The sequence below is a fragment of the Eimeria acervulina genome, genomic scaffold (assembly GCF_000499425.1).
Source record: "Eimeria acervulina Houghton genomic scaffold, Eah_scaff518, whole genome shotgun sequence".
NCBI lineage: Eukaryota > Apicomplexa > Conoidasida > Eucoccidiorida > Eimeriidae > Eimeria > Eimeria acervulina.
Genome location: NW_013547290.1, coordinates 1 through 22104, shown reverse-complemented (window position 1 = coordinate 22104; position 22104 = coordinate 1). Strand labels below are relative to the sequence as shown.

General features: G+C 48.7%; 2 protein-coding genes across 2 annotated transcripts; one reads left to right on the top strand and one right to left on the bottom strand.

The window, feature by feature from the left end:
* Positions 1-2357: 2357 nt before the first annotated feature.
* On the bottom strand, positions 2358-11903 carry EAH_00041260 (hypothetical protein, conserved; the record flags this gene model as incomplete). The annotated part of the gene is made up of 12 exons (XM_013391813.1): positions 2358-2644; positions 2967-3516; positions 3753-3942; positions 4203-4411; positions 5107-5342; positions 5926-5983; positions 6326-6557; positions 6872-8277; positions 8536-9333; positions 9920-10014; positions 10631-11332; positions 11528-11903. 12 exons carry the CDS (start codon positions 11901-11903, stop codon positions 2358-2360), a joined length of 5139 nt encoding a protein of 1712 aa, XP_013247267.1.
* Positions 11904-16941: 5038 nt separating this feature from the next.
* Positions 16942-19891, top strand: EAH_00041250 (hypothtetical protein, conserved, putative; the record flags this gene model as incomplete). Its single annotated transcript, XM_013391812.1, has 2 exons — positions 16942-17026; positions 17436-19891. The coding sequence occupies 2 exons, from the start codon at positions 16942-16944 to the stop codon at positions 19889-19891; spliced, it is 2541 nt and encodes an 846-aa protein (XP_013247266.1).
* Positions 19892-22104: the final 2213 nt, after the last annotated feature.

Sequence of the window (22104 nt, the reverse complement as noted above, 5' to 3'; positions counted from 1 at the left end):
TAAGAGTAGCTCAGGGGGCTTCTCCTACATTAACAGATATAAAGCAGCAGTTCCCTATACCAGGCCGCTATCACTTCAGGTTAATAAACCCTAAACCCTAAACCCTAAACCCTAAACTCTAGTTGCACCGGGTTTGGCTGAATACGCCTCCCACACAGATGCTTCGTCGTGTTTGTTTTTCTCTCAGGGTTTAGGGTTTAGGGTTTAGGGTTTATGATGTGCTTCGCTGCATGCATCCTGCTGTTTCTTCATTTTTTGCCTCTTTGTTGTTGTTTGTCTGTCTCTCTTTTTTATTTGTTTTTGTTTGTCTTTCTTTATCTCTTCTTTTTCGCTCTTCTTCTTTAGATGTTGTTTATTTGTTATTTGTTTGTCTGTCTCCTTTTGTCTCTGTTATATATCCTTCATGCATATCTTCATTTATTTATTATATTTATTATATTTATTTATTTATTTATTATATTTATTTATTTGTTTTTTTATTGTGTTGTTGTTCAGGCTGAAGGCGGAGTGTGGGGAGTTGGGGATCGTCTCCCAGGGGGATCGATCCCCGTCATCCGTTTGGTTGGATCTGCATGATGAGGAGCAGCCCCTAGCAGCAACGAAGGGGCCTCTCTTCTTGAAGGTAGATAGGCGCTCTGTCTCTCTTCTTGTCTCTCTTCTTGTCTCTCATCTTATCTCTCTCTGTTCTTCTTTATCTGTCTTTATAGATAAATAGATACAGATAAATAAAAATCTAACAGCAACAGCTTGGCTGTCTCTCTTTCTCTCTCTTTCTCTCTCTTTTTATTTGTCTATAGATAGCAGCACTCTCTCTCTGTCTCCTTGTCTCTCTGTATCTGTCTCTCTCTCTCTTTGTTTCTGTCTCCCCCGTAGATAGTATATATATATATATATATTTGTTTATTTTTTGTTTTTGTTCGTCTTTATGTTAATGCAGATATTTTATATTACTTTGTTTATATCTGTTTGTCTCTGTTTTCTTGTCTTCTAATCCCTGTCTCTTTCTTTTTGTCTTTGTCTGTTGGCAAGTGTCTCCTTCTGTCTCTTTTATCCCTTTTCTGGTCGTTTGTTTGTTTGTTTGTTTGTTTGTTCTGTTCTACTGTCTCTTTCTTGCTGCTAGCTCTGCTGTCTCCTCTATGCGTTTCTGTCTCTTTCTGCTGCTGCTGCTGCTGCTGCTGCTCTTCTTTACTTCTTTATTTGCTGCTGTTTGTCTTCTTCTCTCTTTTTTTTGTGTCTCCTCTTGCTCTGTCTCCATTATTGTTTTGTCTCTTCTTATCATTAAGGGAGACAGCTAACCCTCTCTTCTGTCTCTCTCTGCTGCTGCTGCTGCTGCTGCAGGCCGTGCGGCTTTCGTGGACAGGAGACGGAGCAGGAGCAGCAGCAACAGCAGCAGCTGGCGCAGCAACAGCTGCTGCAGCAGCAGCAGCAGCAGCACCTGCAGCCGCACCCGTTGCTGCGGATCGTGCTGCTGCTGCACCTACCTGCTTCCCCGCTAGAGCAGCACCGACCAGCAGCAGCAGCAGCAGCAGCAGCAATGGTAAGATGGACTACTGGTCGGAGCAGCAGCAGCAGCATCCGCAGCCGCAGCAGCAGCAAATCTCTTCCTCGGGTGTACAGTCAGCTACGCCTTCGCACCCTGATATGCTTTTCTTTGATGAGCCGCCAAAGCCAGGTGGGCCCCCCCTGCAGCCGTGCTGTTACTGCTGCTCTTGCTGCTGCTGGAGCTCTTGCTGCCGCTGCTCTTGCTGCTGCTGTTGCTGCTGCTCGTGCTGCTGCTGCTGCTGCTGCTGAAGCTGCTGCATGTCTGTTGTTGTTTGCCTTTGCTGCAGCGCCGCCAAGTGCAAAGAAACACCCAGAAGGGATAGACCTCATGCTTTGATGAAGCAGCTAAACCCTTGCTGCTGCTAAACCCTAAACCCTCGCTGCTGCTAAACCCTAAACCCTAGTTCCTGCTACACCCCAAACCCTAACTCCCTGCTAACCCTAAACCCCAGCTGCTTCTTACCCCCCAACCATTGCTGGTTTTACTAAGCCCTAAACCCTACTAGCTGCTGCTAAACCCTAAACCCTAAACCCTAGCTACAAACAACGAACCATCTTGCGGTGCCAGGCTAAAATGAAGCCGTTGTTTTCGTGGGGAGGCGAGCAGTACTGGCAGCAGCAGCAGCTACTGCAGCAGCAACAGCAGCTACTGCAGCAGCAGCAGCTACTGCAGCTGCTGCATCAACAGCTACTGCTGCAGCTAGTGCAGCTGCTGTTATAGATCGCCTTAGGCGGTACCTGCCCTTATTAATGGGCTCTCGAACACCAAATGGTTGGGGTGTACGTACACCCCAGCCTATGTGTCTCCTTTACAGTCAAATATGCGGGGGCCCCTCGGGGTTTGTGGGGCCCCCTGCGCTGTCTCCTGGGGGCCTCTCGACCCCCCGAAGGTCGCAGGGGTTAAGGCGGGGGCCCCAGGGCCCCTGGGGGCCCCTCCAGTGCATCTTCGGAGCCTTAAGCTGCGGCATAAGGGGCTGTACATACACCAGAAGCAGGGGGGCGCAGCAGCAACTCGCAACCACTGCAGCAAAAATGACGATTAAGTTTGCGCAGCAGAATACTCGGAAGGCGCTACTCTTAGCGAAGAAGAGCAAACATATCCCTGAAAACAAAGACCAACCCAACGCACAACAGCAAATGCGGTCGCCTCATATATCCACTTGCTGCTGCTGTTGCTGCTGCTTCTGCTGCTGTTGCTGCTGCTACTGCTGCTGTTGCTGCTGCTGCTAGTAGTTGAATAAAGCAAGCGAGAAAGCCGCATCTCTTGGTTGATACACTCCAGCCTGCCACGTGCAGGTGTACATACACCCCAGGAACATCAGGAGGGCTATCTGTCTGTGTGTGTTTAATAATGGTCTTTAGTGGGGTTAGATTCGAGTGTATGTACAGCTGATAGGGGGCCCCAGTGCGCGCTGCTGCCGTACCTAGAAAGGTAGATACAGCAGACATAAGGATAGAGGGCCCCGCCTCCCTCATAGCAAGAAAAGATAAGAGAGGCCCCTGATGCCGCTGTCTGTGCAACCCAGCCAACAGCACCTCTACTGTTGTTGCTGTGGGGCTGCTGTACACCACGCACCCTTCGGGTCTCTTGCCGCAGCTCAAGCACACTTCTTCCGGTCTAGGCAGCAGCAACGGCTGCTGCTGCTGCTGCTGCTGCTGTCGGTGCTGCCAGGGAGAGGTAGGGATAGCAGCCTGCACAGACAGGTGCTGCTGTTGCAACGGGGAAAGCTGAGGATACACCCGGGAGTCGCTCGGAGTGCGGGCGTCTGATGCAGCACTGCTGCGAGGAGAGCCTTGCTGCTGCTGCTGCTGCAGCTGGAGCAGCTGCTGGTGCTGCTCGTGCTGTTGCATTAAGGAAGACAAGAGAGAAAGTGAGGGGAGGGGAACCGATGCAAACAGAGGAGCTGTCCTGAGGTGCGTGTACACCACAAGTGTTGTATACTCCACCGTCAACGCTCCGCTTGCAAACAGGGCCTGAAGGAAGGCAGACATCAGCAGCACCAAGCAGCTGTACATACACCTCAACCCGAAGGGCATGGCGCCATATACACTTCGTATTCTTTCCTAGCTAGTCAGCTAGCTAGCTAGCTAGCTACATGCCCAGCCAGCTAGAGTGCCTCCTGCAGTAGTAACGCCCAGCTAGCTAGCTAGCTAGCTAGCTGGCTAGCAGTATGGCTAGCCAGCTGCTGTGTGGGGTGATTCGAGCTCACGATTAAAGTAACAACATCAAAGGGGACAGCAAAGAAGCCAAGGAGACCGCCAACAAAGAGGCCCTGCAGCAGCAGCAGCGAAGCTACTACTGCTGCGCCAACCGGAGACAGGATAAAAGACAGAAAAAATAAAAGTGCTATGGAGATCCACAGCACTTGCGATAACACCGCAGACATTATCCAGGTGTCTCTGCAGCACATAAACCCCCAAAAGAAGCAGCAGCAGCAGCAGCATCAGCAGCAGCAAAAGCGAGAGCTTTAACGATGGGGGAGGTGTACATACACCCGATGTCTATGCTATCATCATTTATCTGTATACAGCCAAAGAAGCCCCGTTCTGCTTGAAGGGCAAAACAAACAAACAAATAAAACAAAACAAGCAAACAAACAAAACAGACAAACAGAACAAAGAAAAATAAAGAAGCTTGCCTGTACACATCCTCCATCCACCCTGCATGCAGATACACCCCGCCAGAGGGGAAGTGGCTTCTCTCTAAAGCTCGTAGATGCTGCAGCACGTCTTGGTTGCTGCGTGCGTATCTGCTGCTGTTGCTGCTGCTGCTGCTGCTGCTGCTGCTGCTGCTCCTGCTGTTGAGAGGGTCTACGCGGAGAAAGAGCGTTATGCGTGAAGTTATAACACGCCGGCCGTCTCCAGAGAACTGCGAAACCAAAAGGAGACAGAAAAAGAGACAGGAAAAGAGATAGAAAAGGAGACAGCAGAGGAGACAGGAAAATATAGCAAAGGAGACAGGAAAAGACAGAAAAGGAGACAGGATATTTAAAAGGAGACAGAAAAGGAGACAGGAAAAGATAGAAAAGGAGACAGAAAAAGCAGACAGGAAAGGAGACAGAAAAGGAGACAAAAAAGGAGACAGAAAAGGAGACAGAAAAGGAGACAGACAAGGAGACAGAAAAGGAGACAGAAAAGGAGACAGAAGCTGCAAGTTGGGGCCCCTTATATATTCATGAAAGCCTCTAAGGGCCCGCCCCTCTTTCTCCCGTCTTAGTGCTACGCAGCCAAACTGCTGCATATAAAGAAATATATATATATATATATATACATATATATATGGATGTGTATATATAAATATTATAAGAACGGATATATACAAATATATATATGTACAGGCATTTAGATGGAGATGCATATGTATAATATATTTGCATATAGATACAGATATACAGATATACGCTCACCTACATATATATATATATATTATATATATATGTATATATATTATATATATGTATATATAATATATATATATATGTATATATATTATATATATGTATATAATATATAGTATTTCTTATTGCATTAATTTTGTGTTTGTTAATATTTATTTTTTCTTACTTTAATAAAAGAGCTGTCGTAGATTGTGGGCGTAACGTTATGAAGCCAAGGGGCTTTCTTTGCTGCTACTGTCTCCGTGTCTCCTTCTTGCAAGCTGCTGCTGCTGCAGAGTGTATCATGCCCGTCGCTGCGCCACCGACGCAGCTGCAGCACAAATGCTTCTAATGACTGCCACGGGAAAGGATGTGCTGCTGCAGAGGGACAGGGAGCGGAGGGAGGAGACAGCGTTGCTTCGGCTGCATGCAGCAACAACCCCACCAACAACACCACCCCGAGAAGCGTCAGTAGCAAAAAAAGAGACAAAAGAAAAAGACAGACAAATATATGTATATACATATATATACACATACATATATAATAACAATAACAATAATAACGATAATAATAATAATAATAATAATAAACACAAGACAAGACTCAGAAAAGGAAGAGAGATAAAGAGATACATCTGCATAAAGAGACCACGTAAAGAGAGAAGGAGACAGCAAACATAAAACATATACACAATGCTGAGATACAGGAGACACAAAAGGAGACAGTAAATAGGAATGAATAACAAGGGCTAAGACGGTAGAAGGTAGAGGCGGTGGGAGACAGAAAGGAGACAGACAAAAGTCAAAGAGGAGACAGCACGGCGACTGGTAGCAACAGGGAGAGCAAAAGGAGACAGAAAGGAGACAGAAAGGAGACAGAAAGGAGACAGACACCCCAAGGCAAAGGGAGCCCCTACCCCACACGACTGCACAATATGCAGCAACACACAGCAGCAAAACATATTTAAAAACAGAGACAAACAGCAGAGAGACTGTCTCTCCTCACGTCCTGCTGTGCCGTTGGTGTGCAGCTCTATATCAGACACCCAAGAGAGTACAGGGCCCTAACAAACCCAATCAAACGTAGCAGCAGCAGCAGCAGCAGCTAGAAGTAGACACAGCAGCGAGCGGCACCTTAGACCCATGCAGCCGCCATCCATAACAGCCAGCAGCAGCAGCAGCAGCAGTAGCAGTAGCAAAGGCAAGAGCAACAAGCACACCAGCAGCAGCAAGAGTATCAGAGGCAGCAGGGACAGGAAGTGCTGCTGCTGGTGGAAAGCTAAGCAGCAGCAGCAGCAGCAGGGACAGCAAGGGCTGCTGCTGGTGTAAATGTAAGCAGCAGCAGCAGCAGCAGCAGTTGCTGCTGCTGCTGCTGCTGCACAACCGGGATGCTTGCAAGTCCTTACTGTTGCCTCTGGGAGTTGCATGATGTCATCCACAAGTTGGTTGATTTTGTGTCTTGTCTCCGCCTGATGGAGGTGCAGAGACACCTCAGGCTCCAGCACTAGGTGCAGCGGCTGCGGTGCTGCTCCCCCCCAAGCTTGCTGCTGCTGCACTGCCTCAAGGAAACCCCGCAGCAAAGATGCAGGGGGTAAATACCGCAGCAAATCAAACTCAGGCTGCAGCTGCTGCATCGCGCTGTAGCTCGTCAAAGAAAATAAACACAGAAAAGCCAGCAGCAACACCCTGCAGCAGCAACAGCAGCAACAGCAGCAGCAGTAGTAGCAGCAATAGAAGCAGCAAGACAGCACAAACAACCTAACTACATGGCCGCGAAGCCCCAGAACGACCTCCATCCAAAGCGACCGCCGCAACAGCAGCAGCAGCACTAGCAGCAGCAGCAGCACTAGCAGCAGCAGCAGCACTAGCAGCAGCAGCAGCTCAAGCACTAGCAGCAGCAGCACCAGCATTAGCAGCAGCAGCAGCACTAGCAGCAGCAGCAGGAGTCGAACCTGTAGGTCTTGTGACAAAGAAGTCTGCCCCACAGAGACCCCCGCATTTCAGACAAAGACCTGCGGAGCTGCTGAGACACCCTAGTTGCTGCACAGCGCATTGCGCACAGCTGGCTTTGTCTCCTTGAAGCATTTGCTGCTGTTGCTGCCTCCTCTGCTGCTGCTAAGGAAGATCCAGAGGCATCAAATGAAGGCCACGGAGACACCCATGCAGCAGCAGCAGCAGCAGAAGCGCTGCTGGTTGTAAAAGTGCTGCTGCCCCTTAAACAGTCGTCGGGGCTGCCCGTTGTATTTAGGCATACCGGAACCACATTGTTGTGCTGCTGCTGCTGCTGCTGCTGCTGTTGCTGTTGCTGCTGCTGCTGCTGCTGCAGTTCACTGTCTTCGCGGTGAAGACCATTAGGAAGCGGACTTAGTCCATTTGGCAGCTGAGGCTGCTGCTGCTGCTGCTGCTGCTGCAGTTGCTCTGAATCTCTGCTGCTGCTTCTATGTGGCTCACTGTCTTCTGCATCAGAGAGACTAGACGGAAGCAAAGGGTCCCCAGCATTAGATGGGGAAGCAGCAAGCCCTGCTGCTGCTGCTGCTGCTGCTTCTTCTCTTATAAGATCCTTGACGTCACTGTATGGACGTTGATGAAGGCGCTGCTGCTGAGGCCGCCGCTGCTTCTGCTTCTGCTGCAGCCGCTGCACCGTAGCGCTTCTTGCTGCTCCTCCGTCTTCCGAATCGACAGACGTTGGAGCAGCAGCAGCAGCTGCTGCTGCTGCTGCATCAGAAGCTGCGGCAGATCCTGCTAAAGGAGCAGCAGAAAGAGACACTCTGCTGCCTCGCTGCAGCGAAGAGCCTGGCACCGGCAGCTGGTGAGGGCAGTATAAGACCAGCAGCAAGGGACAGAAGAAGCCGATATAAAACAGCAGCAGCGCGAGGAGACAGCAAGCAGCAGCAAAGCAGTATGAGGAGACAGCTGGTAAGTCGAAGGTGCCCATGACAACCAAGCAGCAAACCCCAGCAGCAGTAGTCACGGTGCTGCTGCATATACACCCCGCTAGTGTCTCTTCTAGTTGCTGCTGCTGTCGATCTGCCTGATCTACAAGCCCCCATGTCTCCTGGCCCTCCCAACCTGCTTCGCTTGTGCTGCTGCTGCTGGTCTTGCTGCTGTCGCTGCTTCTGCTGTCGCTGCTGCTGCTGCGCCTGCTGCAGCCGTACAACAAGTACTCGGGCACATCCTCATCTCTGTTGCTGCTGCTGGTTCTGTTGCTGCGGGCCTGCATAGACTGACGCAGCAGCCGGCCAGTGCGCTGGAGACGTCGTTTCTGCTGCTGCTGGTGCTGCAGCAGCAGCTGCTGCTGCTGCTGAAGCGTAGGGACACGCCCCATCCTTGTCCCCAAACACCTCAACGTATGCACAGCCTGGTGTACAGACAACCCCAGCAGCAAGTGCAGCACGAGCAGCAGCAGCGGAGTCACTGGGACCCTCAGCAGCAGGTGGCAGAGCAGCAGCCCGCCAGCAGCAGCAAATGCAGCTAAGCATATTACCCCTCCCATCAAGATCGCCTTCTTCTGTAGCTCGAACTGAGGTAATGCTGGAGCAGCAAAGTGTACAGACACGACAAAATATAACAGCAGCAGCGGCACCGTCAGCAGCAGCAAATGTACTTCGCCGTTCACTAGAGACAAAGCTTCGTCAGCCTCCAAAGACTCATTATGAATCCACACGTCCCACGACCCATCAGCTGCAGCAGCAGCAGCAGCAGCAGCAGCAGTGGCAGTGGGTGCAGCAACAGCAGCACCAGCTGAAGCAGCAGCACTACCAGATGCAGCAGCATCAGCGCCAGGTGAAGCAGCTGCAGCACCACTAACTGCAGCACTTCTAGCAGCAGCTGGATCCGTGTGAAGAGCCCTTCTGCTTCGTTTCCTCTCATCTGCTGCTGCAGCTACATGCTGCTTGATATCGTTGTGCTGGTGCAGCAGCACCCCTTGCTGCTGCTGCTCCAGCAGCATGCGCCGTCGCTGCTGCTGCTTGTTTTTGAAGCTGCGAATAAAGGAGACAACTTCTCGCTCCCAGCCCCTCCTCGTCTGAAGAGACAGTCTCCTTGTATCTACTTCGTATGTAAACAGCAGCGCGTCTGCACGCCCAATACGGAAGTCCATGACCGATGTGGCGCCCTTGCTGCTGCTGCTGCTGCTGCTGCTGCTGCTTCTGCTGCTGCTGCTGCTGTTTCTGCTGCTGCTGCTGCTGCTGCTGCTGCTGCTGAGGCTTCTGAGGCCGTGGGCAGCAGAGGGGACAGGGGGTGAGAAGCGCAGAGACAGCGGAGAGTAGAAAGAGGTAGGAAGATATGCAGCAGCAAGGTGAAGCAAAGTTACACCGTCAGTGCTGAGGCCTGAGGAGACAGACGAGGAGACCCTTAAAGGAGACACTTCATACACCCCATACACCCCAAGAAGCGCACACCCAGGAGGAGACCCCTGTACATAAACAAACGGAGACAGTGAAGAAGAGACAGGCAAGGAAAGAGACAGACAGCAGCACGAAGACGAAGACAAAGAGAGAAGAAGCGGAGAGGAGACACCGCCAAAGAGATGGAGACAGTCAACAAAAAAGAGACAGACACCCGAAATAAAGGATATTTAAAAAATATCTGCACAAGAGACATTAAAAGTCAAACAAATCAAAGAAGCACAAACAAAGAGACAAAGAAGAAGAGCGAAGAGACGAAGAACTCTGAGCAGAGTAAAGGAGACAAACATAAAGAGACAGAGGGCCGACGGGCTCTCATAAGCTGCTATCCTTGTGTCTCCTGATGCCTTCCTGCATGGGTGTATCTGCTGCTTTCAACTGTCTCCAACGGTGCTTCTGTCTCCTTTATTTCTGTCTCTTGTCTCAGAAGGGGACAGCCGAAGTGAGAGGGGTTGGAGACAACTCAGCCTCTAGCAGCTACCGTCTCTTCTGTCTCCTCAGCTCTACCCTATTTGTTTGTTAAGTCTGTTAGCAGCTCTATTCAGCTGCAAGTGTCTCCGTTTCTAATAAATAAAAGATATGCTGCAACCCCACACCATGAAGAGCGTCTTCAAAGTCCTCCGGTGTCTCCATCGGGCCTAAAGCCGCTTCATATATACCGAACACCCCCATGCCCACGCACACCTCTCCTGCAGCAGCAGCAGCAGCAGCAGCGAAGGCAACAAAGGATTGCATGCGCCTCCAGGAGATAGATAGAGAGGAGAACAACAGAGACAGCAGAGACACTGAACGTACAGACCCACTTAAAGAGACAGCCGATGTCAGACACTTCAAAAGGAGACAGAGACACACCAAAGGGAGACTGACTGTCTCTTCCTCGCGTTTAGAGACAGATAGAAGAACACACAAAGAGACTAGAAGAGAGACAACAAATAGATAAGCAAGCTACGGAGACACCTGCACCTCAAGAAACGTCTGTTGCTGCAACCTGTCTCCTTTCTTTAACGGCAGCAGAGATGCTATTCGCTGTCTCCCTGCTGCAGCAGAGATGCTGTTTGCTGTCTCCTTGCTGCAGCAGCTGTCTCCCTCCTGTATCCCTGCCTCGTGTATATCTATTTGCAGCTCGTTCTTGTGCTCCGCTCTATCTGTCTGTCTGTCTCTCTCTCTCTCTCTCTCTCTCTCTCTCTCTCTCTCTCTCTCTCTCTCTCTCTCTCTCTATCTGTCTCCGTCTGAATCTATGCTTCTTGACTAGCCCCTGAGTTGGGGCTGCATGCGTTTGTGTCTCCAGGTGTCTGTACACCTCACCGAGAGAGAAGTCTGTGTCCAAGAACTTGCAGACATCTCGCCAGCCTGACGATCTGTAGGAGACAGCCTCGAAGCCCTTTGTAAGTCTCCAGACTTCCTCAAGTGTCTCTTCAGCAAGGAGACTACTGTCTCCTTGTCCTGCATCTTCTGTTGCTGTTGCTGCTGCATGCACTGCTAACGGTGTGCCTCCTCCTCCTCCTCCTCCTGCTCCTGCAGCTCCTGCAGCTCCTGCTGCTGCTCCTGCTGCTCCTGCTGCTCCTGCTGCTCCTGCTGCTCCTGCTGCTGCTGCTGCTGCTGCTGCTTCAGGGCGTTGTACTACCAGCAGCGAAGTTATCTGCCGCTCCCTTCCAAAATATCGTCGAAGTGTCTCCGTGCGTCTCCGCAGCGGAGACACCGTAGGCTGCAGCAAAGGAGACCCTGAGATTATCTTCATCTGCAGCAGCGACCAGCTAAGCTCTGTCTCATCGTCTTCTAAAGAACCCTTCAAGGCTCTCATTGGCTCAGCAGCAACGCTCCTGCTGCTGCTGCTGTCGCTGTTGCTGCTGTCGCTGCTGCTGCTGCTGTCGCTGCTGCTGCTGTCTCTGCTGCTGCTGCTGCTGCTGCTGCTGCTGCGAGGAGAATGGTGATACGTCTTACTATTGAAGCCCTCCAACTGTCGCTGAGGATTAGAAGCTTCAAGGGGGCCTTGCTCTGTGCTTAGGGCTGGAGGTAGGTCAGCAACAAAGGTAAGATAAAGAGACAGCAGCAGCAGCAGCAGCAGAGAGAACCCAAGAAGAAGAGACACTCTAATGAATAAATGAGGAGACAAAGACAGGCGTTTAATGCAGCGGCTGCTGCAGCGACGTAAGACAGACAGAGATACTGAAGAAGGATAAGAGAGACATCCCAAGGGCTTACGAGGGCTACAACCTGTGCAGCACTTCACACACGCTCGAGATGCTGCTGCTGCTGTCTTGAAGCAAAAGAGACAGTTCTCACACAGGCGCCCCCGACGCTCTGCTTCCTCATCTCCCTGCTGTAGTAGGCCATCTGCATGCGGTGCAGCAGCAGCAGCAGCTGCTGCTGCTGCTGCTGCACCGTCTCCTGTACGAGGACCCCATGAGCCTGGCGCTCCGACCTCAGTTTCTGTTGCTGTTCCTGCTGCTCCTGCTGCTGCTTGTGTTTGCTGCAGCTGCTGCGGTGTCTCTACACCTAACGGATGAACAGCCTCCGATGTAAAGGGGGTCTCTAAGCGCTCGCTGCCACCCAGAGAGGGTTTATGAAGAGACACCATATTTATCTTCAGCTCTTAAGAGCTGCAAGAGACAAAACAGAGTCTCTACGGGGGCCCTGCATGCATCTCTTCTAACCTATATACACGCGAGCAGCTGCAGCAACAAGGTTCGCCGTATAAACAATTACTCTAAGGCCGGAGACACTTAGAGACAACCAAACAAGATCTACACCAGCACGAATCTCCCCTCTTTAGGGTTTAGGGTTTAGGGTTTAGGGTTTAGGGTTTAGGGTTTAGGGTTTAGGGAGCGCCCTATTCACTCCCACTGCGCCTGGAGACGAGCACAGTCTCCGCAGCCCCCAAACAAAGCTAAGCTTTTCAGCAGCTTCTTTAAAGTTAATTTGTTATAGAGTTTAATATGTAAATAATATATTATACACACCAGTGTTAGAGACAGAAGACTGCAGCTGCCCATACACTTCGTCTCGCTAGGGGGCCCCCACGACCAGCGGACCTGCAGCAGTGCTGCAGCAGTGCTGCAGCAGTGCTGCAGCAATGCTGCTGCTTCATTAGATGTTTGTGTGGGGTTGTTTAGTGTGAGGAGTTGGTGTGTATATACACCTGAAGGTAATACAATTCTTCTGTTACATCCTTCTAAGCCTCTTTTATATTCTTGAGGGTCTCCTTACAAAAGGAGACATTCAAGAGAGCTGTAGCTACAGAAGAAGAAAAGAGAGGTGTGTAAGTGTGTCTCTCTGTTTGTCTTCATTACTCTGTCTCCTTCTACTTTCTCTTTATGAAGCAACTGATGTCTTAACCTGTCAGCTTGTAGGCCTCACTATAATAAGGTGTTGCTAAGAAAGATGATTTGGTGCTTTACATACATAGAGTTTATAAAGTTAATAGATATTTTATTACTTTCATAGAGGCCTGATAGTATGTGAGAAGAGAGTGCTTAACACCTATCTATAGTGCTGCTGCAGGTGCTAAGGTTGGGGCTTAGCTACGCCTGCATGCGGGGTGAAGCTGCAGCACTTGTTATGAGAAGAAGTGCTGCAATTCATTAAGGGTCTCTTCCCTGTAGAGTGTATAGGCTGTTGTGCTGCTGTGCACAGGTTGTATAGGAGTTAAGCTGACTCTGCTGTTATCTTTCTAAGTAATTAAATATACTCTCGTCTTCGATTAACCTAAGCTAAGCTAAGATTGAGGAGCCTTATTATACTTCGTAGCACACATTGTGAAGGAGAGACAGTTTAAGCTGTGCATACAGCGGAGCAGTTTAATATATAGCCCTGATATGCTATGGTTGTGCTGTGCGTGCAACAATGAAGAAGAATATTATATACATATTCAGCGCTTCAGTCTTCCCTTAGAGTTTGGGCTTTGATAAGGGTTTTCATTCAGGGCAGCAGACCACCAACAGCTGCGAGTCTCTCCGCTCCTATGTGAGTGCAGTCTCTGTCAGTTAGCACTCAATAACACGTCTGACTCGAGAGGCCCCGCGAAGGGGGTTTGCAGTGGATTACTTCTTCGCTTCTCTGCAGATGTACTGCCGCGTTTATATATCAATTAATGCTATTAGAGCCTTTTAAAAAGGGAGACATCATTACGGTGTCTCTACCTAAAGAAGAGCAGCACTTTTGAAGGAGAATTAATTATAGAAGCTTTCTGAGAACCTGTAGATATAGGTATGGGGCTGTGAGTAAAAATCTAACAAAGAAATGAAGACAGGTATTAACAGAACAATTTCACATTCAGAAAGAACAGGCTGATCTTTCGACTTGTCTATCTGTTTGCTTTGAAAAGGCAAAGTGAAGGCAGGCTTAGATTAGGGGAATAGATAGGGGGCTTCTTTGATGTAAGCAATATGCACGAGATAGTCTTAGGTGTGCTGTGGATGAAGGAGTAGACGACAGGCAGTTTGCAGCCAGACGACAGCATAGAAGTCCACATAACGAGAAGCAATGTGCGACTCTACCTCTCAGCATTCCCAACAGCATTTGGATCCTCCTCAAGGGTAAGAAGGGTGGTATATGTGTCTTAGAAAGACAAGAGCGAGGAGCTTTGTACGTTGTGCCCAGGCGCTGCAAGACATGAAGCAAAAGGCATACACTCGGAGTAGACTCTCCCGCTTGAGTTTGCATAGAAGTCTTCTCTAAAATGTATACTTACGATTAAGCGGGCCATGACGGAGTCAACACAACATTATAGAGGGCTTCCAGCTGTCTCTTTGTAGCCGGGGGAGCGCCATTCAGCAAAGGGATACCCCTTCACATCTCCACCAGCACAAGCAACAGAACACTCTCAAATCAAATTTCTTGCACTGTCTCCCAACTCTAAGCCCCTCTGAACCCATCTGAATGGCTGTGGGTCTATCACGTTTTTTAGAGGATAATGTAGCCTCTACGTTGTTGTGCTTAAATTCAGCAGCTTCCAAACATACAATGCAGCTAAGAGGGAATGGGTGAAGAAAGCAGAGGAGACAAAAAGCAGGAGTTTGGCGTTGATTGGCCAGGGGTCTGAACACCCGAGCAGGTTTATAAGGATTGTTTGTTTTAATCGATTCCTCAGGCACCTCTACAAGGCCTCTTCGACTCAGCGTTACCCACTGCATGCATAGGGATAAGCAGTGCAGCTGAAGTTGGAGCTGCATTATATGTCTTGGTGTCAGGTGCTGTCTCGAGAATAGAAGGTACTCATATATTTCCATATACGAGTGCTTCTTCACTGATTATTTATAGAATTAATTAAATAATATATTAAAGCCTTATTATTATTTCCCCGCCAAGATCTTCTCCCTCACCACTGCTTACAGCAAACCCACATGCAGCGTCGATACACTTCACTTTATTAACATCTTGGTGATGGGTATCCCCCTTTTGGGGCTGGCTGCTTGTCCCCTGGCCCTTCTTGCACAAATATTCTACCCTAACAGCTGTTCAAGTGATATTGCTTACTCTTCCTTGATCCTCTCATCAAGAAGCGGTAGTCAATCGAAACGAATCGCTCAGACTGACATTGGTGTCCAGTGGCCACACCAGTGGGGCAGCGTATTAACATCGAGCTGCTGTAGATACACCACAGCAGCAGCAAATTGAAGCTCTGCTTTTATCCTTGTTATGAAGCTTACTGGGGAGATATGCACAAGACGGGGTGTGCTGCTTGGGGCATAGAGAATGAGAGACATAGCTTGCGTATCTCTATTTACATTCAAACTCGATATAAAGAGGCACCAAATCTTTTAAGAAGTCTTTACAGCATTAGTTTATTTAGAAAGAGGGTCTTCTATGTGCATGCATATGGAGTTGGTTGTTGCCTTGCATATTTACAACTTGATACGTAGAAGTTTATATGAGACCTCCCCCTCTCCGCAGCAGATCCCTTTCCTTGGGCCTGTGTGTTTAGGATATTAATGAAGCCTGTGGACTGGGGTGTAGATCTGCTAACTTGTTTGGCTTCTGCTTGCAGTGTTTTATCTTACTCTACCTTGTGTGGGTAGGCAGTTAATATAAGACCTCCACAGCAGAAGGCTAGACAAGTGTTTTTACAGGTGTGCTCAGGGCTGTTGAAGAGTGCAGGAGATATCTGAGGCCCTTATATAACTCTTATGTCTAATATATTTACTCTGCTGCATCTCAAGACTGCCTCCGCCTAACAAAGACTATGACTACTGTTAAAAAGAGGGATCTTGGGGTGTATAGCCAGGTGGGGCCTATTGATGCCTCGAATACAATGTCAAGGCAGGTAATATGTTTAAATTGAATAGGAGAGTTATAATATACTTGAGAAGAAAAAACAAAAGAAGAATGTACGAAAGGAGTCGCTCGAGCTAACTACCCGCCTTTGCGGTGTATGTATGATGATGATGTCTGTATAGGGTTGAAGTGCTGTTAGTTTGCATGCGTAAGGATAAATAATAAGAGTAGGAAGATTATAAATATTATTATTTAATATTAATAATAAAAAAAGAGATAATAACAAATAAAATTGATATGATATCTCCTAAAGAAGCCAGCCCCCACCCTCCCCACAACAAACAACAGCTAAGGCTCTATAGGGCCCTGCCTCTCTGTTATGTATGTATGCTGCTGCTGTTTCGTCCTTCTTCTTCATAGGGTGAAGAGTTTAATTATTTGTTTGTATGTTTGTTTGTCTGTTTAAGACCCCGTCTTCACTGTAAGCACTCAACAGCTCAGTAGCATAGAGGCCCTCAGGGCCCTACGCCTTAGAGCTGAGGGCTATAGGCTTTGCACCGTTTATCATAACAACAAGTCTATGAAGGGGGTCCTATATACAGTATTGCTTGATTATAATTAATATCTCTTTCTTTAACTTTATCTTTATACGTTTTTCTCGCAGTCTTCAAGGTGTATTGTACGTGAAAGACGGTGGAGGCCTAAGGAGGCCCTTGCTGCTCACACTAAACAGCTAGAGGGGGCCCTCCTAATCTTATTGAAGGCCCTGTCTTGTCGCATTCTTCTTTGTTTTTTTCAGGTGTATACTCAGTTACTGTCTATCTTAAGCTGTATTGCTGCTTGTCTCCCTTGCGTCTGCGTCTCTCTCTCATCAGCCTACACTTCGGGGGCTTCTATATAACTTTGTTTTTTATATTCTTTCTTATCTTATTCTCTAGTCAAGAGGGTGAAGGCTCTCCCGCAGGACCAGCTGCAGGCTCTGCAGCAGCCTTAACTGCAGCAGCTGCAGCAGCTGCAGCAGCTGCAGCAGATGCGCTCTGGGGGACCCCCGACTAGGGGGCCAGGGGCCCCTCAAGAAGCTGCAGCGGTGGCAGCTAAACTAGCAGCAGCAGCAGCAGCAGCACCATCAACAAAACCGATAGCAGCAGCTGCTGCAGATACTCCTTTCACTTCACGTAGAGAAGAAAATCCTTTACTACAGCAGTTGCAAGAGGTGCTGCAGCGCTACTCATTGCAGCAGCAGCAGCAGCAGCAGCAGCAGCAGCAGCCGTGTTTGTTACGGGCGCCCCTTGGGCTTGCCTCCCCATCGTCTCCTGAAGCAGGAGCCCCTTCTCCTGCGGTGTCTGCTGAGTGTGTAGAGACAGCAACAGCAGCATTAGCTGCTGAATCTCTTGACAGCGTTGATGGCTGCGCAGCCCCTCGCGCGCGCAGCAGCAGCAGCAGCGGCAGCAGCAGCAGCAGCAGCAGCAGCAGCAGCAGTTTGCGAGGGTACCGGGAGGAGCTGGTTCGCCTCGCCCGGCAGCTGCCCCGCATTAACCGCTTAACATTCTCTCCGCAGACTCTGATGTGGATAGTACGTGTACAGACGCGCAGCAGACGTGTATGTCGTTCTTTTTCTGTTAAGAAGTTTGGCTTCGTAGGAGCACGAGAAGAAGCATTAGCTTATTTAAATCACTTCGATGCGAGCGTACACCTCAACAACCACAGCAGCAAACCATCATCCCCCTCTACGACGCCCAATACCCACGACTCTGCTCTTAAACTCGCTAGAGCTACTGCACAGACTCCAGCAGCAGCAGCAGCAGCAGCAGCAGCAGCAGCTGCTGCTGCTGCTGCTGCTGGGCAGGGCTTGAGCGGCAGCACACGTTTCGGTTCTGCTGCTGCGGGTGATCCCAAGGCAGCAAGCTGTGCTGCCGCAACACCCGGATCATCAACAGCAGCAGCAGCAGCAGCAGCAGCAGCAGTTCTCGGGAACGAGACTATCAGCAGCGACAGAAGCTGCGCGAGGATTTAGCTGTTCGTGCGCGCTTGCTGCCTCACCGCGTCGGCGTTAAGTTTGACCCCACATGTCCGCGGTGGATTGCACACTGGAAGCGAGACGGCCAGAGGTACTTTAAATCATTCTCAGTAGAAAAGAACGGCTTTGATGCTGCTTGGCTCATGGCTGTGCGCTGCAGACGAGCTAACTGCGAAGATTATCACTCTAATAACAGCAAGCATACCCATCCTGCTGCAGCACCAGCAGCTGGTGCACCTGCTGCTGCTGCTGCTGCTGCTGCTGGTCCGCTTGGTCCTGCTGCTATACCCGCTAATTCACGGGCTGCAGCAGCAGAAACGCTGAATGATATTAAAACCCTTTCTTCTTATAGGCCACGATCCAAGGCCTCCTCTGCTGCTGCAGCAGCTGCTGCTGCTGCAGCAGCAGCTGTACATACACCGCAAATTCCGCGGCCCCCGAGAGGTCAGAAACACCCGCAGCAGTTGAACGCTGCTGCAGCTGCTGCAGCAGCTGCAGCAGCTGCAGATGCAGCAGCGCGGGTGCCGACGGATGTCTCTAGGATCAAAGAAGCACCTTCCGCAGCGGCAGCAGCAGCAGCAGCAGCAGCATTAGCTGCTGCTGCTGCTGCTGCTGGGGCCCCTGAAGATAAAGTATGGAGGCCCGACGGTGCTGCTTGGCCCCGTAACAACGAGACGACAGACTACGACAGGGTCTTCACTCAGAAACCTAAAGTGGAGACCGGCAAGACAGCAGCAGCAGCAGCAGCAGCAGCAGCTGCTGCTGCTGCTGCTGCAGGTTGGGGGGTAGCAGAGTCGAGTGAAACTGACTTGCTAGAGATGACCTCAACCACCCAGCAGCAGCAGCAGCTGCAGCAGCAACAGCAGCAGCTGCAGCAGCAGCTGCAACTGCAGCAGCAGCTGCTGCAAGACTGCCTGTCTTTGCATGCGCAGTCTCAATCTCCGTGTCCTGCAAAGAGGGGGCCCCCATCGCTCGCCCCCTCGAATATCTTTTTAAAGTTAGCAAGACTTTGTAAGGAGAGACTACCACTTAGCGATATCTCTGATGGTATGGTCTCGCACCCACCAGCAGCAGCAGCAGCAGCAGCAGCAGCAACAGCAGCAGCAACAGCAGCAGCGGATGATTTAGCCTTGTCAAGCGCTAAAGCTGCTGCAGCTCTTGCTGCTGCTGCTGGACAGGACCCCGCAGAAGCAAGAGCTCTCTTGCTTGAGGCAGAGATGTCTTTGATGCGCCGCCTATCAGGCATGCTCAGCAGCGGCAGTAGCTGCACGAGCAGCAGCAGCAGCAGCAGCAGCGGCGGCAGCAGCAAGCCTCGCAGTATACAGGAAAGAGAGATGTTGGCTGCTGGAAGCGGCCAGCATCTCTCTTCAGCTGAGGCATCTTCGCGAGCGTTGCACGATACGCTGCAGCAGCAGCTGCTGCTGCTGAACGGAGGCCTGTCAACAGATGCAGCAGCTGCAGAGACACCTGAGCGTCTCTCGTCACTCCTCTTCGGTACCCCTACAACAGCAACTAGCTTGGGGTCTCCTGCCCTATCTGTGTCTTTGAGCTTAGGAGGAGGAGGGGTGAAGCAGCAAAACCTTGCAGAGACCTCAGCTGATGATTGCCTTCATCCGTCTGCAACAGCAGCAGCAGCAGCTGCTGCTGCTGCTGGTGCTGGTGCTGCTGCTGCTGCTGCTGGCGGCGAGTACAGTGAAGCTGCTGGTGTAGGGCTTCAACTGGGAGAGACTGAAGGTGAAGGTGCTTTGACACGCAGCTCCGAAGAAAGGAGACACTCGAGTTCGTCTGTCTCCTCGTTTGCAATATTTTCAAGCCCGCGACCTGAGGAGACACCGCGAGGAGCGTCTCTGTCTTGTGCAGGCCGCGCTTCATCTATGTTGACCTTCAGCAGCAACGAGAGTGGAGGAGACAGGAATATAGCTGTCTCTGTGTCAGACCCAGTAGAGAGGTCTGAGGAGACCCGAGGAGACAAATGTTTATTGCTAGAGGCCCCGGGGGAGACAGCTAAGAAAGCATCTTTAAAAGAAGAAGATGAAGACAGCGACAGGCTAAATATAATAAAGTCAGCTGTATGCGCATTATTGAGGGATCTAAGAGATGTCTGTCTCCTTAGTTGGGTGCCGTACTATGTACTAGAACCAGATGAAGAGTTTGCTTGTCTATCGAGATGTTTATCTCTAGCTGAGAGCTGCAGAAGTGAAGAAGAATTAAGGCCGTTTACCTCTGCTTTTGCTGCTCTAATAGCTCAGAAGACTCTCCCGAGTAGCCTGCCTCTTGTGCAGCAGAAAGATCTGTTCAAACGTATGGTTAGAGCTGTAAGTCTGGTTGTAGTATGATGAACCTAACAAGAGACAGAGAGACATTCATTCAGTAGATAAAGGGTCTCCTATATCTTCTTCTGTCAGCTATGAAGCAGTAAGACAGCTGATAAAGGAGAGTTGTGGGGTCAAATTATCACTATCCCTCCTGCCTATACACCTGGAGGTCTTAAAGGTTTTGATAGACGACCGATTGAATTCATAGGGCCTTTTCAGCTGTCTGTCTCCGCCCCCTAATAATAGTCTCTGGGGTCTGCAGTTCTATATAGGGAAAGGAGACACATGTTTATTGTCTCTGTCTCCTTAGCCTTATATACATCTTCTTATTCAAAGAGACAAGCGTTCTTCTATGCTGCTTGTCTAACGGTGTATGAGAGGGAGACATAAGAAAGAGAGACACTGCGACAGGTTGAAGGATTAAGGGCTCCGCTGCAGTTCTATATAGGGCAAGGAGACACATGTTTATTGTCTCTGTCTCCTTAGCCTTATATACATCTTCTTATACTCGTTAAGCAAAGACAATTTTTCTTAGTTTGTAGTAGCAGCTTGCTGCTGCCCCTCTATCGGGTCTTCTTAAGGACAGACCTTCACGAGGTGTACAGCCGCTACTGCATGCGTCTGAGCTTACAGATGCAAACAGAGACAGCGGCTGCATTTCTTCATTAATTCTCTGAGTATTGCTTATAAGCCTTACCGCATGCTAATTACTATATTAGCTGCTGCAGCAGCAGCCCTACCCTTGAGGCTCTCTAGCAGAGTCTCTTATATTGTCTCTTACATGCATGCACATGCTCGCTGCCCGCTGTAGCTAGGATTAGTTTAGTGTCTCCAAATAAAGAGACAGTCTCCAGTAAGCTAGACAGAGAGACATCTTCTCTTAACCTTTACAAGTGCAGCAGCAACAGCACCGATACTTTCTTATAGGCTATTACTACTCAGACTTCTCTGTCCTGTCTCTAGAATGAATATATATTTATATATATAAACTAATATACATAAACTAATATATCTATATATATATATATATATATAGATATATAAGCATATATATATATAAACTAATACATATATGTATATAGATAAACTAATATATATGCATATATATATAAACTAATATATATATATATATAAACAGATATATTATATATATATATATACTGAAGATCTTAGCTGTCGTAGGAGCACATGTCCATCGACGAGTGAAGAGGGAAGGAGACAGCTTGTCATCGAAGCCGCAGCTTTATTTTTCTGTTATTTGTATAAAAGACAGAGGCGGTTAAAGAACTACAAAAGATAAGCCTCGGGTGTTGTGCGTCTCCTGCCCTGCTAGTGCGTCTCTACTGTACAGCAGCTCTCTGCAACTCAATAGCAGCTTCCTGCTGCTTCTGCTGCTGCTGCTGCTGCAGTGTCTCCTGCATGCATTATATAGGATTATAATGCATGCAGGAGACACTGCAAGAGACAGTATGATGAACTGCGCTTGTACAGACAGCAGAGTATGAAGACAATGCCCCCTAATAAAAGGAGACAGCTAAATAAATAACAAAGCAATAAAGATCTGTCTCCTTGCTATATTATGTTTATTTTCAAGCTAATAGCATACATGTGTGTACTGCTCTTAGAGGGCAGAAGGAGACTGCTGATATACAGACTTATGCATGCGTGCTTCTATGTTTATAATACACTCCTTTATATTATCTTATTTATTAGAGAGCTACATCTCACAACAAAGATGCTGTAGTTGTTGAAGAAAGAACTTACTCTATCTCTCTTTAGAGATAGAGTGTCTCTCTAGACGGAGACACTATATATCTCTAAAGAGAAGTAAAGCCTTTAGCTACAGCCTCTTTGCTGAATAAGTTTTGTCTGTATGTACGCACTTAAGCATTACATTTCTGCTTATGAGAGTATTATATTAGAGATATACAATATAGATATATATAGATATATGTAGATATTATATTAGAGATATAGAATATAGATATATATAGATATTATATTAGAGATAAAGAATATAGAATATAGATATATATAGATATTATATTATTTATATTATATTAGAGATATAGAAGTGGGGCCTTCGCCTGCACTGCAGCACTTAAAACTATACATATATATATATATATATATTTATACATATATATATGTATATATATATATGTATATATATATATATACATATATGTATATATATATATACATATATGTATATATATATATATATATATATA